The 19,848-nt window shown below is 38.6% G+C and overlaps 1 protein-coding gene across 4 annotated transcripts in view; it reads right to left on the reverse strand.

Moving 5' to 3' along the window:
• kirrel3b (kirre like nephrin family adhesion molecule 3b) overlaps window positions 1-19,848 on the reverse strand; it is a 259,565-nt gene that overhangs the window by 132,801 nt on the left and 106,916 nt on the right. For all 4 annotated transcript variants that reach the window (XM_088381352.1, XM_088381355.1, XM_088381354.1 and 1 more), the window contains exons 3-4: window positions 10,330-10,739; window positions 10,175-10,242 (exon numbers count right to left, since the gene is read on the reverse strand). In XM_088381352.1, the coding sequence (XP_088237478.1) occupies window positions 10,175-10,217 (43 nt within the window). In that variant the 5' untranslated portion in view covers window positions 10,218-10,242; window positions 10,330-10,739. The remainder of the gene's footprint in view (window positions 1-10,174; window positions 10,243-10,329; window positions 10,740-19,848) is intronic.

Here is a 19,848-nt window from a genome sequence, read left to right on the forward strand (position 1 = left end):
ATCACAACTACATACAGGCTCCTCTTTCTGTCGTTGAACAAAGGTGAGCTACAGACCTGGACACCTCACCCCAACTTGCCTAATGTCACTTCTAGAGCAGCACTCTGGCCACTTGTCAGTCATTCCGGAGCCTTTCTTTAGTAACATTATCACTTCAATAAACTGCACATGGCTTTTAGGGCTCCCTCTCTTGCCACTCTAATCCAATCTCTGATGTGGAGTCTGTTCATCATTGTTCACCACAGGCCTCCACACGTCCCCCCCGCTCTTCGTTGTACAGGAAGTAATGGATGGCTTTGCCCGTGGCTCACCCCAAGGGTCGCTGGCTGCTCTTCAACTGTTTGTCTTGTGGTTTGTCTTCAGATGGGTCTGCACTCTGGTATTTTGATTTGATTGAGTCAGGTTTAAAAGGTTAGAGACTGGGGGAGGTACAAGTGGTTGCTCTTCCTATTATTTAACCCGTCCACTGCCATTTAGCATTGGAGAGTGGCCAAATAACGTACAAAACTTAAATGACCTCGGTATTCTTCTGTGTGAACCACCATTAATGTTCCCACGGCGGCATTCCTCCGACTGCATACAGATTTGAAACTCTGTCAATGTATTTAAAAAGACATTGAACTGTTAAAACGCCTCAATGTGGTTTAGCATTTTTGTTTTTGTTTTTACATTTATATGAGCCAAGAGTAAATATTGCACTCCATGAGAGAAAATATAAACCTGAGAGTTTGACAAGGGCCCTCATATTCCAAATTTGTGGAGTGAATTTAGAAGTAGCCTCTAACACTGATACCCTTTTTTTCCGCCTTTTTTTAATATATCAGTGAGCCACGCTGCTGACAAAGAGATTACAATTTAGTAGTTTGAGGAAAATAGACACAAGAGAGGTAGAATTAAGGATTAAATCAAGCAATTATTCTTAGAACAGGGTTTTCTACGCAGTGGGCAAAAGGCCTTGGGGAGCGAGGAGAACATGCACCTTTTGGAGTCTATGCCATTTACTTTGTTGTAATACATGAATTAATTTTTTATCCGAATTTTCCAATTAACTTGATGTTTACTGTGTTTCATTTTGATGTTTTTTTTTTTTCCAAAATGTAAATTTCTTATTCTAACTATCCCTTTCATCACTTGCACTAATTGGTATTCATGTGTGTTTTGCACAGTGTTCAGTTCAATTTGTTCACTATAATATCTCATTAAATAGGGTTCATCAGTGTGCAAGAGTGTGTACCCGTTTGTCACAGATTGCTCAAGAGCGACTGTGGATAAAGTTGACTCATTTCTGCCAATGGCAGAGATGCACTTTAGTTAAATGGGGGAAGGGTGGCATTCACTTGCTAGCAGTGGCTGGCTGTGTCTAAACAGTGCAGTACCCACATATGAATGGGCCTTTCTTCCCAATTGGTTCATTGTCTTAGTGGGACAAGCAGGTGGCTCAGAATCTCTTTTCCCAACTGGAAAGGAAAAAAAAAAAACATGCACTTCAGCACGGGGTATGGGAATGTTGGGGGAGGGGGACATGTTTTAATCTCTGCTTGTCCCCCTTTCAGATGTCAAACGTTTTTGGCTTGCCATAGGTTCACACTGCTTATTTACAGCCTGTTCTCACGAACTAAAAGGGAGATACCATATGAAAGGAAGGCACTCTCAATTAGCACCGGAATATTTCCCATTTTTCTGTCGTGCTTCATCCTTGCAAATGTTCATAGGCAGACAATTTAGCTTAGATTCACACTGCAGGTCTTAATGCTCAAAGTGGATTTTTTGGGGGTGAAATTGGAATTTTTACATATCAAATGTGATCTTCGTCTCGAGTGTGAACCAAATGAGTCCCCAAAGTGACACACATGCACAGAAAAGGAGCCACTATCACTCCCAACGTAGTGTTTACGGAGGTAAATGTAGTCCAGCCTGTAGGGGCTCATGTTTTTATCATCTCATATTTACAGAGGAGGCATTTGGGAAGAGTTAGATATATTTATATTTTAGTGAAATGAGGCAAGGCTTTTTTAATGTAATTTCATGGATCCTTCACTAAAGATGACATCTTTGCTGTGCATAATAAATGAAGCGCCTGCTGAATTACTAATACTAGCACCACAAATGTCCACTTTATGATTTATGTTTCAAGTGGGATTGAAGTCAAATATAAAGTCAATAATGTTTGGCTACAGAGGAGACATATTTTTTGTACACTTTGCAAACATGGGCTTAATGTGAGGACAGGGGGTGTTGTGCTTCTTGAAACTGAAATTCATATCATTAACTGGTGAACGTACATTCCACTTTGACCATTATTCATAGAAATGAGTCACTTTGTCAGCCGGCAAAGACTGCCTGCAGTCATGTGACTGCTATGCTCTGTTTGATTGGGGAAATGGAGTCAAACATAATGAGTGATTACATTTGATTGATGGAAAGTGCCAGGACATGTCACAGACAGACTGGAGGGAAAAAAGACATAAATGGTGCAAGTATTTAAATCAATACCAAAAATATAAGCAGCAATGTAATGGTTTTCAATGTAAAGAAGTACAAGTATTGTTTCTTTTTAACATATATATTCAAGTATATGTTGCATCTGAACTACTAGCACATTACTACCCACCTCTGGCCTGTCTACAGACATTGTCATTCTGAAATTATGCACTGCAATTGGAATATCCGACACATCTATACTCTTGTACAGGTGACAAGCTCTTTCCTTCCTTTTCTGCGTGTTCAAATTAAAGGGCTGATTTGCATTTATATTGCCATTCATAGCTTGCAGCTGTAATGGACCTGGTAAAGTTGTAGAGCGACATCACGCACACACCAACTAACTGTATGTACTTAGATATTGTACAGTATTTGAACACTGACAGTGCAGCCTGAAAGCCTTTTTTGTTTGTTCGATGGAAATGTTTAGGACGGAAGGGTGCATTGACAAAAGGAATGAGGAATGGGTACTTCATCCAGGTGGATTATTGAGCTATCTTGAAGACCTCCCTCCAAACTCTAGGAAGTCATTATCAGATCAGCAACCCAATTTTTCAAGTGCCTCCTACACTTAAGCACCACATGTATCTTCTTGGCTGTCCCCCAACACAGGCCTTTATAGATACGTCGATACATTGGCTTGTTGTTTATTCTCAAAAGTCTCAAGATATAGTGCACACATAGGTAAAAGTTAACTCTGATGTTATTAGATGGGGAATGAATAGCCATACACTTGGGCAAGTGAATTGCATGATTTTTTTGTAAGGCTTATCTTTTCCACTCCAAGCAAAAAGCTCTGCACAAAACTTAGACGTAGCTGCTCTAGTGCATTTTATGACAGTGATGTGCACCCTCAGAGCAAACCCACTCCAACTGTAATGAAATTGGAAAAATGGTGGCCCTCTCCAGTTTACCATCCCTGGTCTATATTAATCAGTTCCCCAATCTGTGTCTATATGGCTTTTGTCAAACAGATATCACAAAAAATAAATATCATTTCAGTCCATGAAAGCCCCATCAAGCTCCCATGGCTGCTTCTGAAGGAATAAGCAGAGTTTGTTGTTGCCTGTGCATTAAACTGCAATTTAAAAGTCATTAATCCTTATTTTAATCCGTCTCAAATAAAATCCTGAATGAGGTCAAAGCAGTATTCTATCTACTTTCTTATTATACAGTAGTCCTCGTCATAAAAAAAATAATAATAATAATCTAACCTTTGCTTCATGACTTCCAAGCAAGTCTCGGGTATATAACCAATAAACAGCTGGATTGCATGCAAGGGTTGCATTGCCTTCACAGGTGACCCGGTGATCACAACAGCATCTGGTTGAATTACTTAACACCGCCACCCAACAGACATGTAATCCGGGATAATGCCGTTTTGCTGAGTGCTTCAATCTGGATAAATTCATCCCAAAGGAATGAGATCCAGCCACACTGTCTCATGAAGAGAGGAGAAGAGGGGCTAGAGGTTGATTGGTTGCTACTAAAGCGATCTATTGGGACTGGGAAGTGGATCCTCACAATAGATAATATATAAATAAGTGAAGCCCAGAATAAACATCTTGTTTTGTTGACTGACTTCATGAGGGCAAGCCCATCACTTTTTTTCTTCTCCAAATAAGACTCCAATCTAATCAGATCTTGGTCTGAATGACCTGAATCTTGTCAGAATCAAAATGAGGCTTTGGTCTAAACTGCAGTCTCTAGATATACTGTACTTAAGGTTTTATTTGAAAAAAGCTCTTTAATATATGGCTATCAACCTTTACTTTTACTGTTGTACTGCTATATCTACTTGTAGTTATTTTTTTTTTCCTTATTTTATTTATTTATTTTGCATGTACAGTACACAGGCTCCTCTATCACGGAATACAATTTGTTTTTCCTGGAAATAGCATCTCCTTTTAATGGTAAAGCCTCTGCCAAATATTAGGAATTACAACTTCCAGCTGTCCACAGGCAGCCTCTTAGATTATTCGCTCATATGTTTACTTATTACCATAAATATCCAACAGGGCTTGAGGCTCAGGGGGATTACAGTGGGTTTAATCTATCATGGCACAAAAATGAGCAGGGGTGTTACAGCGGCTGAGGTGACTTAAACTGGCTGGCCTTGATGGGACATGCAGCCCAAACAAGAAAACAAACTACATGCCACTGGGATCAGTAGTAAATTGATGACATCATCTGTCACTTGCTGGGTGTATGATCACAGCGGCAGTCATAAACTGGATTTGTCATGGGTGGTGAGATGGGTATGAAGGCAAGGCTACTTATTCATTGCCAGCATATTCATTGTCTCACATACAAAAAAAAAAATGAAGGATCACCCCCTTTTTGCCATAACATTAGTTATCTTAACATTCTTGACAAAATAGTTTGCACATAGGTTGACATTAAAACCTCTGTGCTGTAGTGAGTGACATTTTGGTCATGTGTATATTTACATGGTAGCAATAAAACAGAAATGATTAGCAGCCGATTCAAATAATGATAAATCATATTTGAATGTATTATAGTCTGCTTTAAGTGCATCTTGTTTGGCGCATGTCACTTGTACTTGTCTTTTGGAATGTGCCACTGCAGGGGTTTGATAAATGTTTTCTTAACTCATGCAGGGACAGTAATTATCATGTTGTGCTCAGTTATAAAAATACTAAAGAGTAAGATAAATTATTGTGGGCAGTTTAGTTACATTTGCTGCAAATATACTATAAAGTATGACCGCTGGAGTGATATTTATTTACTACCACTATTTTGAACAAGGGTCTCTAACCTCTGTAAACTCTAATGAAAAACTGGAATGATGTCTGCGAAAAGCCGATTTGAAGTTGTCAGACAGTCATTAATGGAAAACATTGAATAAAGGGGGGGTGAGGTGGGGGTCAGGGTACTAAGATGTGCTTTCCAGGACGGAGACACAGCTTAGTCTGACTAGGTGCTGAAATAAAGAGTTCCTACATCAGATACATGAGGAGAGTGTGAGTTAACGAAGGCGAAGGCGATTGAGCAGAGGGGAGGGGATTTTTTTTTTTTTAAGAAGATTAGGATTTGATTCCTGTGTAGCAGTAGCACTGCTCCCACTCGGCATACATTGACTCAAGCCTTATCCACAGACCTTTAGGAAGTGTTCTTAACAAGGAAGCATTTTGGGGGAAGAGGGTCACACAACATCCAGGATTGTGTATATTAATCCTCGAAGATCTTATTCTGAGAAAAAAGTAAATAAGACAATGAGGAACTGAGGTTGATGGCTTGGAGGCAAACATGGTAGCAGTTCCATCGGCTGCTGAGGTTTTAATCACTATATTTGGTTTGGTTTAATGCTGAATGATTGTAACAAACTATCACCTCTCCGGGGCACCATTTTGAATGAGGATGGATTTCCACCACCGAAGAGCAGTATTATGCACTTCACAGCAAGTCAAAGACTTTGATTGGACCGTTCCAAGCTTGAAACATGGTAAATGTTATGGTTTTCAGACGCATTTTCTTAGTGGGTGTGGCTTGCAAAACACGACATGTGCAACCGATGTGCAGCAAATTCAGTAAATTCATAACTTTGGGCAAAAGGCAGACTAAACCCATAGACAGTCAATCAGAGGGTACATACAGAGACAAGCATTCACACTGACATTCACACTGTCACTGAGTGGGAACTGAACCCATGCTGCCTGCAGAAAAATCAGGTGATTGAATCAGTGACTTCCCACTTGAAATCAATATCCAGAAAGAGTAAGCAAGGTTACTCCTCCAACAATACAGTGAAGTATCAGAACTAGGGGCGAAAAAAACAAATACGTATATATATATATATATATATATATATATATATATATATATATATATATATATATATATATATATATATATATATATATATATATGTGTGTGTATATGTGTGTATATGTGTGTGTGTGTGTGTGTGCGTGCGTGTATGTGCGCGTGTGTGTGCGTGCATGCGTGCGTGTGTGTTTGTGTGTGTGCGCGCGTGAGAGACAGGAATACCAAGCCGACAAAGAGTATTTAACTTGTCGCCTTTGACTGCAATGACAGAATGAAGGAGAAAAACGCAGACAAGTCTTTGCACAATCGGGAAAAAAACACAGAAGCCTCAGAAAAAGATCTCTCGTGACTTGGACTTATGAGGGCGCATCTGAGTAAATCAACTCACATATGATAGCATGCTCAGTCAGACATGACAGCAAGGAAAGAAGTCTGTCGGTTACAAGTTTTACTGTTAAATCACAATAGGTGATAAACGGCATCAAGTTTCAGACATTATTCATTATTCAGACAAAAACAAACACCAAACAAAGCAAGATCCAACCGGCTTCCGCCAAGCTGCACCAATGCAGTACACAGTTATAATTTAATACATACCTGTGGCTAAAAAGTGAAGTGTGTAGCGTCTCTGTTGGTGAAATGTAGCATAGCTTTCACAAGAAAAAATATATTTACATGCAAAGTGACTTCCAGCCACCCACTGCTAAGGGATACCAATACAGTAATGATATTAGAGGTACACTGATGAATTGATTAATTGACAACTAATTCATTATCAAATTCCATGATCAAATAAATTGCTAATTATTTTTGATAATCATATAATTGTTCAGATCCTTTTTTTGCCATTTAAAATTGTCCAAATCCTCAGAATTTTAGCTTTGTAACAGTAAATGTTCTCAAATTTCTGTAGTTCACCATTAAAGCAGACAGATCATCTTTGTGTTAAATCATAACAAAGTTGTTGCTTTTTACTTTAGTGAACAGTAATAAACTTTCTTCCCTATTTTCTGACATGTAACGAAAATCCACAAACATGGTAGTTACTTTTCACTGCATTTTTTTGGGCATATTTAACAGTGAATTTGAAATATTGTCCTGTTTTAGGGTATACAAAGTATGTGATTTAACCAAACAAAATTGAATTGTTACAATGTAAAATGTACCGTCCTTATATATATAAACCTACTTATTAATAAACCTACTTATTTAGCTACAGCCATGCCATATTAAATCAAATCTTGATTCCTTTGACTTGAACCGAATCAAATTATTTTACTTGAAAATGTTCTTGAATTGCAATTACATTGACACACACACACACAGTAGAATAGAAACAAAGAGGTGCCAAGTCTATACACTTTATTTTTCTTTCTGGCACATCCATTGCAAGGCTATTCTTAACCCTGCGCCTCCCTCTCCTGGTCTGCACATTTTTCACTCGTTGCCTGACAGAAACTGAAGTTCTCAATCTCTCAAGAACAGAAAACTAAGAGCGATGGAGTGAGCCAAAAGGGATACCGGAGAAGCAGGTAGAAATGTGTCGCTGCCATATGAGGAGCCAAATCAAGACACCAAGACGAGTGTCACACATGCTATGTGTAATGTATGGTTGAGACAGAAGGCGAGAAGAATGAGGGTATGGGGTGATGGACAATGTTCTGGAAAGACTTGGCCTAAGGTGAATGTGCTCCTAGAGACCGTCTCCTGGATGCCAGTGACTTGCTGTGTCATTTATCACTGGCAAGAGAGGTGACCGAGAAAAAGAAAAGGTGCCCTAGATGCAGTAACAACATAAACAGGATGGAGAGTGTCTCTGGCTTCTCACTTGAAGGGCATACAGAAAAAAAAAAAAAAATGTTGCATGCCTCTGTGAATAGAGTGATTCCCTTTTTCTCATTTTCACATTTTCATGCTCGCTCTCTTTGTCTGTCACACTCGTGCAGGACATCTCGCTGCCGCCACAAATCCCCTCTGCCCCTATGTTCATAAAAACAAGATTGTTTTCTGGGAGGCTTTATGCTGACACTGACTTGCCACGTAAACAGAGACGTAATTTGCACGACAAAAGTCAGGCTGGGGAAGCCCCCCCCCCCCATATTTTCCTCCCACGAGGCCTCCATGGGAAGGTATGTCGTTATCCGCTGTTTACCTTGCAGGGAAATGCTGTATGGTATATTAAGGTGTTAACCAAGGGTGCACCCTTATTTCAGTTGTAATATGGTGTACGGGGGGTGATTTTGTGTGCATGAAATTGTGATGGCTGCATACAATGAAGTGCAAAGCAAAGTGTTTTTGTAGATGACATCATGAGGAAAGCATTCAAGCTGTACATTGGAAACGGGATTAAAGCAAAATGAAGATGAATTGTACCGTTAGCAGTGGGGAGGGGACAGAATATTGATATTACAATATATTTTGATCAAACGAATAAACCACCATCAAATATCCATATTGTTGCCGTCTGATTAAATTCTACTCCGTGCACTGACAACAAGCTACCGACAGAAACAAGTTTCATTGCTCTTCAATAAGCATTAATCTTTACCCCGAGACGTGTCAGTATTTGTGGTTATGTTATTGTTACGTTTAAGCAAAAAACATACACATAAACATAAGTGTTTTTGTCAGCAAAAAAATATTTGACTTTCTTCAGTTACATAATTATCACAACGTATTGTGATTTTTTCTTTCAAAGTGTTAGCAGTAATAATTTATTAGCACACAACCGCTGTGCTGAGATACATCTGTTTATGTTGTTATGGTGTTTTCTGTGATTTCTGTCATAGAAATTCCAGCAGATGCCTAAACGAGATAAGGCTGAAAGGCTGATTATGTATTTTGACATCACAATAAGCACAGATGGCACTGTAAGGGTGATACAATTTCAGGGGAAAAAAACAAAAACAACCTTGGCCACATTTAGGGCATCTAAAAAAATAATTGTCGTACAGCTTGTATCAAAAACTTGGGAGGTAAAAAGCACCAAGTGGGTGATCTCTCTTGAAGAAGGGAATTAGACTGTCGGTGTTTTACCATTAGAGTCTATCAGCATTTTACTCTATACAAAACATAAAGTCAGCAGGAAAGCATAACCACAGCAAAGTGATGTGATGGATAAGTGGTGTTATTTCCTCTGTGCTATAAATCAGCATGTCAAACAGCCGTGTTGGCCAAGTTTGTTGTCTACTTGTCAACAGACTTCCCTATCTGCCTTCCCCAAATTTTCTGATTTTCTCTGGCAAATCTTTTCACTGACTGAGACAGAGACACCTTTGGTAATGTTAAGTGAAACAGGTAGGAGCAGTGTGCTCAATCCTGCTGACTATAAACACAGCAGGGCGAACCGGAGAACCACCAAGTCCATCGTCAATCTGACCACAAAGTGAACTGTCCAAAAGCGACCCAGCCAGAGTCATCTAAATTCAGCACTTTCTTTCTCTTTTCCTTCTGCCAGAATACCCGTTTGTTGGACTCAATGGGAAAGGGCTGTCAATTCAAAGCAATGTGGCTCAAGAGTAAACGCTTGACTGGACTGGGGTTAGAGGGGCTTTGTGTGTGTGTGTGTGTGTTTGTGTGTGTGTGCGAGCGTGAGAGACAGGAATACCAAGCCGACAAAGAGAGTATTTAACTTGTCGCCTTTGACTGCAATGACAGAATGAAGGAGAAAAACCCAGACAACTCTTTGCACAATCGGGGAAAAAACACAGAAGCTTCCGAAAAAGATCTCTCGTGACTTGGACTTATGAGGGCACATCTGAGTAAATCAACTCACATATGATAGCATGCTCAGTCAGACATGACAGCAAGGGAAGAAGTCAAACATAAGCATGTGCCTTCCAGTAAGTCACCCAACCGTCACAAGATGAGGCAAATCAACAACTTAAAATGTAAGATATCCTACCGTGTCCGAAGATCCACAGGAGCAGAAGGACCCGATGGATCATGATTGAGAGTGTGAGAGGGCAAAGCCTATGAAAACAAAACAGCAAAGGAGTGTGAAGTTGGCCGGCACAAGACACAGTGCTCCTCTATGCTGCCGGAGGGACGGATGCTTACAGCTCTCCTTTGAGTGTGTCCGTTTACCACAGGAAAGACGCTACAGAGTGTCTTCAGTCCTCTGCCGATCCTCCTTCTCTTTTTTCGTCTTTTTCTGTCTTTTTCCTGTGTGTCAGTCTTCAGAGTTGACAGTGGTGAGCTCAGCCTCACATGCTTGTGTCCTAATGGGAGCTTCTTGTACTTTCACTGTCTTCTCTGGCTTACTCGTGCATCGTCCCGCTGGTCTTCCATACTCCAGCGCATCAGCGCTCACTCGCCCAGTCTCTTTCCATCACTCTCTCTCTCTCTCTCTCTCTCTCGCTGGCTCTTCCTTGCTCGACCACTCGTAACACAGTCATGGGGGATGAAGACTCCTCCCTCTCTCTGCCCCTCTCCTCAGCGAGTCTGTGTGCGAGGTGCATATCCTCACTCTGGCAACGGGAGCAGTCGTGGGAGAAACAGAGGGTGCAACTCTAATTAGAATCAGAATACGAGCGGCTTGGCAGCTTTACTCCCCTCCTCCCAGACAGACCCTTCTCCCCTTTTAAGACCCCCCCCCCTTTTCTTTTTTTCTTTCTTAAGATTCCATAGACGACACTTTGGTTTCCTAGGCAATATATATATATATATATATATATATATATATATATATATATATATATACAATATACATATATACAAAATCCAATCCAAAACCAGACCTATAAAATTTAAGCGGTCAATAGATTTTCGTGAGAAATTAGTAGAAAATGATGTGATTTTTGGTTTCCAAAGGAAGATTATAATAAAAATAATAATTAATTTAAAGAGGAAGTCAACCGCAAAATTTTCTTCACAATAATATGTATATGTAATATGGCCCCACTCGTCTAAACATAGTATTCAGATTAATATAGCATTTGTGGAATATGAAGTAATGCTACAAAATAAGGAAAGCCCACAGAGAAAGTTTGCATGTTGTTTCAAAAACGTGTTGAAATAGTCCACGCATTTATTTACACAACGCACAGTTAAAATTAAAGGAGGAAAGTCAACCCCAAAACACATGAGATGGATATAACATTTGCTGCTTAAGTAATACATCATCAATGAAGACAAAAAAACAATTTTAGCCTAATTTTCTTTTTTTTTCCTTTTCATGTTGGTTACACTTCCAATTGTATGGTCAGGATTGGTGAGAGAACCCTTATATGGAACTTGGTATTTACTAAAGGCGATACAATAAACTGAGTGACAGGATGCAATTTCCAGTGGAGTCCCAGATGACTATATTAAGAGATATTCATGGAAGGGCATTCCATAATAAATTCAGATTGGTGGAAGAGACTCTGTGATATTATAGGATGCATAGGATAATGCAGTTCTGATAATAACACTATAAGCTGCACGGAGAGCAATTCATCTATTTGATCCAATCTAATCAAAGGTTCAGCAGATGACAGGTGGTATTTTCATTTGTGTCACTACCAGTCACCCAAAACAACCCATTGCGAGCATGTAAGAGAGAACCAATTTGCATTCTGCTTAAGAATATTGGACAGTATGTGGGTCCAAGGATTAATAGAGCTTAGGTTGTTGACTTTCCACCCGTTCCTCAAGTTGTAGGTTAAGAAATCCATATTTTTAAAGAATCGCTTCATGTTGTACAGTATGCCTACTGTACAAGAAAAACACTTTCCAAGTTCTCCCTTCACTACAAACATATTGATTATGACAAAACTCCAACATGATATCATCTTTGCAGACATATTGCAATAGAATTGATGGAATTCACGAGTTAGTGTTTTGGATTTCTTACACAAACATTCAAGGTGTTTTGCGTCCTTGAATTTGAAGATACTATATATATATATATATATATATATATATATATATATATATATATATATATATATGTATATATATATATTTACATACATACACACACACACACACACATGCGCGCACACACACACACACACACACACACACTAAATACTGGAGTTCATTTGAGGATCTACAGTACTTGCGTTTAAATAGTGTTCGTGCTCAGGTGTACCTAGTATTATTGAGACTTCTGTAAGAAAATCTTTGAGAAGGTTTCTATTGTCATGCTGACAAAGACATGGAAAATGTGAAATTGCAAAAAGCAATGATATTACAAAACATAATTCACAGTGTCATTAAGCCAATGTTACTCTGTTCTCTGTCTCAATAGTACATACACATGATGGGTGGATATTATAGAGGCTTGTTATCTAGCCTTTTTAATCTTTGGCAGTGTGAGCAATATCATTTTATAACCAGATTGTGTCTCCCAGCACGTGTTAAAAACTGTTCTGAAATTTGTTTCAATAGTTTTATTAATTGTATTTTCTGCTTTTGTGTCTATTGCAGTGTTTAATCAGAAACTGACATTGGTTTAATAATTGTTACTAATAAATTATAAGTGAAACGGAAATAAAGGTTTCCTCTGCATTTGGTTTCAATGGTCTATGACACATTCAGTGGCAACATAACCTGAATTTATATGGCAAAAGTAGAAAAACTAAGATAGTGCAGATGATGAACAGTGAATATGTATGCACTTCTAAGTCATAAATATAAAAAAAAAAAAAAAATCAAAAAACAGTATGAATGACAGTGGCAGAGATTTCCTTCTTCAACTGCATGGCAAATTGATAACTTGTTGTTACGCCACTCTAAGATTGTTGCAAATAGTACATATGCTAGGATTTAAAAGAAAAAAAAAGAAAAAAAAAAAAACTGTCATTTTCCTGAAATGTGTATCACATTTAAGAATGCCTTCCTTTCCAGTCGGGAATATACGCGAGCATCTATGGGAAAGAGCCTTTCATTAACCTACCATGTACTATATATTGAACACACAGTACTTAGGGAGAACCCACACAAAGACGGGGAGAAATGGAAACGCCACAGAGGAAGGCTGGAGACCGGTTTCGAACCCCAAAAAAGGCTGCTCATCGGCAATCAATAGCAGACACACATAAAGCATACTCCTGGAGATTTTCTTCATTCTCAGAATCTCCTCAATCAGACTTGTATGCAATTATGGAATATAAAATCCAATAACACACATCGACATCAAATTAACCAGCAGTAAAGGGGCTCACATTGTAGTGAGAAAGGACAATGCATCTTGTTTGTCCAGAATTTTCTCAAGCATGCCTGGTCAAAGCTCAAGGAGCACATCTTGCAAACCACAGCACAAAGCACAGCAGCCCTTTGCTAACTCAATTAATTAGATTGGCCCGGAAAGTGACCTTTGTTGCTTGAGACTTTATTAAAATGGCAATGGTAAGAGCAGAATAAAATTACTTTAAAAAATGATGTATGGTGGTGACTATTTAGATTTTAATTAAAAATACACGTGTCCTGGAAATAGCCCCAAAATGATGAGTTATTTAAATTGGAGGATAATAATAATAAATAAATCACAATGGCATAGACTTTTGTTTCATTTCATATTTTGCCTATTTGCCCTATCGAGCTGGATTGAATGTATTTTATGGACTCTGCTTCAAAAGTGACACATTTAGATGATAGACGGGTGCTGAGTTTTGACATAAATGGAATGTGACACATCTGTTTATTTTTCTTGGGCCTGCACATTTGTTGAGTACCAGAAGAAAAGGTCCAAAAGATTGTTCTCTGTGGATGTGTTCTAGATGGTTCTTTAAAGGTGTCGATGTTATATTTGGGGGCAAATGTCAGTGATCCAGCTGACTGGAGTGCCATCTATGGAGGTCAGACCATGAGCCCCATTAGGATGGTGGTAGATGGGGCAAGATGTTATAACATGGTCTGCAGTCTGTTCCTCTGTGCCACACTCGCATGCCGCAGTAGGCGCCAAACCCCATTTGTGCATGGTTGAAGAGCCCAACACCAGTTCAAAAGCGGTTAAGCCTTAAACCAAGCTGGTCTGGGGAAACATATTCCTGGTGGTGTTAAGCTTCCTCTATAATGAATCCGTGAAGCCGAGAAGAGCTTTCTTTCCGTGTTCCATTTGCTGTCTTCCCAAGTTGTTACATTGCTGCCTGACTGGTCAGCTTCATTTAGCAGCTCCAGTGCAGCAGGGACCAATGAGTGTCTCGACTTGCGTTGCCGGTGTCCTCTAGGTGTTGGAGAGAGAAGACGATCATGCAGAAGGTGACCGGGCTCCTGTGCCTGGCGAGCCAGAGACAGTGTGGCTCTCTTACGGTGGAGCTCGGATGGTTGGATGCCTGCAAGTATGGACAGTTCGTTCGTTGGTGTGGGGAGAAGGAAACCTGTCAGTAAGCGCAGAGCGTCGATTATTGGCTTGTCCATTAGATGAATGTGAGCACTACGACACCAAGCAGGTGCGCAATACTCGGCGGCAGAATAGACCAAGGCTGGAGTGACTGTACGAATTGTATTACTCTCACCTCCCCAGCTTGAACCAGCCAATCTTCGCAGGAGCCTGACGCGTGTTGTGAGCTTTTTACGCAGTGACTCTAGGTGACAGCGGTACGCGAGTGCTCTGTCGAGTTTAATGCCAAGGTATGTAGGCTCAGCAGAGGAAGGTAGAGAACGTCCATTAACGTGTACGTTAAGCTCATGTTTTGCCTTCTCATTGTAAAGATGGAAGGCGGCCATCACTGTTTTGGTGGTACTGAGCTTCCACTTCTGGAGATAATCTGATCGAGTCAACATGTCCTGTGTTAGAGTCCCCCCTAACACCTGCCAGTTTGCATGTGTGTTGAGTGTGTAGAAGTGTCTTAGCCTCAATTTGTGTTTTGACATTAGCAAATCAGTCAGTTGTCTCTCAAGGAACCACATTCAGTCCATTCTTGTCAGGCAGAAGATTCCCCACAGACGCAACATGGTTGGCCTTGATATTTTACACTCTTGTTCTAATCAAGTCTGCGAAGCAGCAGGGCAGAGGAGGACTTAACACAATGGGATCAAACAGAACAGAAAGGTGTTTAAAGAAATATTGAAGAGTAATGACATAATTTTCATCCAGAACACCTTTTGGAACAAAAACAAAGAGTGATAATTATGATGGCATATTGTTAGTGCAGTCCTGGGAATCATTTGAGAATATCTGGTGTAAATGTTATGCAAATAGCTCTTTCACTGCTATTACATTTATATTGGGACATTTACAAAAAAAATGTTATTTTATATCTATTTTTTTGTTTTCATGTACTGCAGGTCACCTTATGTTTAGTTGTTATAAACTGAACCCTGGAAATTCCTCAATAATTTATGACGAGTGTCTCACTCAAAATGTTTCTGTAGAAAGCTAAAGGTTCCAGGACTATTTTACTTTTATGACCCCAAAGGATTCCACAATGAGCTAAATTGGTTGGAAATTGCAAAGCACAGAAAGCTGATAATTGTGATCTGACCCCCAGCACCTGAAACATCTTCAAAATCAATACAGTTCAAAGTAATCCTTGAAATGTGTGGCTGACCTGTTCAAAATTGCACCAAGAAGCCTGTTGTCAAGGAGCACATAGTAACCATGATGGTGTTTGACCTCAGCAACAATTCCCATCTGGAGTCTGATATCCACTTGTGTTGTTGCTTCAACAATTAGAGAACGTGGCCCAAGATAAAGTTGGACCTCAACAAACATGTAAATCTTTTATAGAAAAAGCTCGTCATGTGCTTTAATTTAAATGTATGCTCCATGTCTTTTTCATGTTGAAAAAGTTTTTTGTGCAACAGGGAAGTTTATGCTTTCGTATTGTTCACATTGTGACATCCATTCCGATTTAAAAAAATAAAATAAAAAAAAAAATAAAAAAAAACATAACCTTGGACATTCTCATATACAAAGGAAAGACATCTATAATTTTGTACTTGGTACCGTTTGGCAAATTATAAAATGTAATAAAAAGGACAAAAATGAAAGTCAATTTAAATTAAACAAAAAACTTTAGCTCAAAATTTGGGTGGGAATTATTAGAATGATGTTAATCTTAGCTGTAACTTTATCCTTTTTATTAATATTACTGGTGTGACCAACAGCACTGATCTCTTCTCATTTTATTGTCAGGGGGTCATTATTTTGCTACGCACTACATGTCCTGCACGATTCGAACTGTCTTCAAGCAATACCTGTCAAATAATTTTGGTAATTTACCAGCACTCTCCACACAGAGGGCAAAAACTAAATATCTTAACATTCAAATTATAAGTATTTATGAGAAATAAAATTACATTCGAGGTTTAGCCTTCACAAAAATGTTTTAACCATTCTGGTGCTGAAAGTTTTTGTCAAATCAAATCCACCCTTTTACAGGTCCAGGCAGGTCATTTATTCTGCAGTACATTCACGATATGGTATCTTTTGTTTGATGTGAGCAGATATGAATTTGTTGGCTGTGTTTATGGTAAGCAGTATGCAACCCATCACAGAGGTCAGCAGGCTTTGCACAAGGCAGGCGCTATCTTTTCTCACAGTGGTTCACAGGCGGACATAAAACAAGCGTTGATTCTTTCCACTACAAAATGCCATGACAAAAAATTTATCCAAATAGTTCAAAATCAGTAAGATGTGTGAGCTTGCTTTAGATATAATCAGATATATGATGATTCTCTCAGAAAATCTGTACAAGTTTCACTGTTGCATTTGAGACACGCATGCACGCAAGCAGGTGAATTTCTTGTGTACCATGAAAGATTGAGGGCTGGGGACAGGTCTAGTACAAATCTATGAATACTTGTGATAGAGTGTTAGGATACAGGACTGAACCTGTATTTGTGAGTGACAGAATGGATGTTTTTTTGGGGTATGTTGACATGGTGATGTGAATGAGTATGATGTTAGGTGAAGTGATTGTGTGGTTGAGAGGCTGTATGGAGGTCTGTGTGTGGCACTGAGTGGGAACATCAAGTGTTCTGTATCTTTTTTGCCACTCTTTTAAACAGGGTTGTGCTTTGTGTTGTTTCCATTTTCTATCAGGTAATGCTACTTTCCAACTGTCTCTGAGATGATGATTTTCTTTGCCCTGGTGGAGACCAAGAAAGTAACTTAAATTTTATTCTGATCAGTAGATATCCAATTTTTAATATTTTTCATAGTGCAATGGTCCATATGCGAATTGGGTCACACTTGGGAGGAAACAACTTCACTTACAGTTACTGTAATCAGGTCATGTGAACATTCAGCTATAAAGGATGAAAAGGTATAAAAAAAATACATATATATGTATATATATATATATATGTATATATATATATATATATATATATATATATATATATATATATATATATATATATATATATATATATATATATATATATATATATATATATATATATATATATTAAACGTCATTATTTTAACGATTCAGTATATCAAGAAGGATCGCCACACTTTTGACATGCTCATGATCCGACCGTCAAACAGAGATGAAAATGTAACATCCGTGTAGGACGATTATCAGAAAAATATTATGAAATATTATCCTTGATGGGGATGAAAACTGCAGTACTTTTCCATTGACATGGTATATTTACAGCACAACGAGTAAATGCAACCTTACCTGAAGAGCCTGAATTCATTGTTGGATTTGGCTTTCACTTAGTAAGAGACCACAACATCTTATTTTAACATTCGTGAGTTCTTACCTACTCAAAATCTAATTAAAATATTGCACATCTTTATTAAAGGCTTTATAAATGCTATAGTTTATCCCTAGAACCCGTCACTTCTATTTTCATTAAAATTAAATTGCAAAAACATTGTTTTGCAACGAACAGATTGGCTATTGAACAGATTAAGAGTGTTGTTGAATTTTAATGTTTTATTTTAATGAAATCCGGTTTGATATGATGCTAAAGAACTGCTATAAAATACAAAATAGGAACAATGTATTTGTCATGTTTTATTCTGGTGTCAACATGAATGTAAAGATAGCTCAGCTTGTCTGATTGCATGGTCAAAGTCTACGTAATATGGTTATCTCGTCTGCAGTAATATCACTCTGAAGGGCCCTAAACAGAATGAATGAGGAGCCTTGCAATTGAAGGGAGAAATTAAAGGCCATATAAAGTATTCCCAACACCGGTAAATCAGTTTTCCTCGGCAATTACAGCAAGATAGCATGTACTTCATCTGGGGATGGGCAAGTGGATGGTGGTGGAGGTTCGGCACTCGCACTGTCAGACAATACAAGCAAAATCTACAACCCGCAGTAAATCGTGAAGGTTTTCAAAGATATTTTAATGGCCTGCCCTGTCCTTTACATGGCTTACAATCTGATTATTAGTGTTGGAGCACAGGGGGCTAATTGAAATGTCACTCAGCGCTCAAGTGTCTTTATTTTCTTTTTAGTGCTGAGAGAGGGAAATCATTTATTTGCCTAAAAGACATAATTTGCGAAAGGCAAAATAATGCGCAATTTATTGTCATAGAAACTGCATTAGACATATAGTGGGCGACAATACAGTTTGTTTCCATCTGTGACAGTGATTAACCTCTTCTCTCTCAAAGCAAGAGAGGTTTTTTTTTTGCCTTATAAATTAAGTATCTTCAACATTTCCGCTAAGGCAAGAATTCACATCTTAAATGAGACAGAGGGAGACTTGAAATGGTTCATAGATGCCTTGAGATGCCGCGAGTTACTTTTGTCAAAATACCCGGAGGATTAAAAATTACAGCACAGTTATAACTATCATTACTAAGTACTACTAGTACTGTGCTGTGTTCTAACAGACCCCATTTACGCAATTTGGTTACACAAATGGATTTCCAACCAATATATTTCAATAAAACAGATTATGTATTATTTGTAAATCTTGGTAATTGCAAACATTTTAATTTCAGAGGTTGGATGTCATCATTACAACTGTGCCGATATTTTCAAGCTACATCAAAAGAGCACATTAATCACATTTATTGCTCTCCAATTTCAGGCATTACCTCCTCCCACTTATTCATGGAAGTGCTTCTCTTTCTGTCTCTCTCTTTTTAACTTGCATATTTAATTACATTCAGGAATCATCTTAGTATTATGTTTGCAAGCTTTATTGCAGCCAGTTAAAAGCTCAGCAGCAGGTTAATCTCTGGTTGCTGCTTTTATACGCTGTTGCGCTGAACACTTTTCTTGTCTTCATAAGTACCACTGAAAAATAAATGTGGTCTCTTCGTTCAATAATCAATTTCACAGTGAATAGGTTTTAGAGTTAAAAAAAAAAGAAAAAAACAAAATTAATAAAAATCACTATGCAAAGGTTCCAGGATTCATTTGGCAGTAGTTCCCTCCACTCTCTTCAGGGTTTGGCCTATCATGGCAGTACAATTTAATACTCTCATTTATCTGTCGCATGTGAGAGAGGCTCCTCATGTGCAGTCAATTACACCACACCAGTTATTGAACTAAGTTTATTTGCTAGTTTAAACTCTAAATCACAGATTAATATACAAACAACAAAAACAAGATGGCACAATAGCAAGAACCAAGAAAGATTGGGTTGAATTTATAAGTGGTGCAGCTCAACAGAGTAGACACTAGTAGAAAGCTCAATCTACTGTCACACTAATCACCATTAAAGCTGCAC

This window comes from Syngnathus floridae, chromosome 7 (assembly GCF_059516105.1).
Source record: "Syngnathus floridae isolate MCC-2025c chromosome 7, RoL_Sflo_1.0, whole genome shotgun sequence".
Taxonomy (NCBI): domain Eukaryota; kingdom Metazoa; phylum Chordata; class Actinopteri; order Syngnathiformes; family Syngnathidae; genus Syngnathus; species Syngnathus floridae.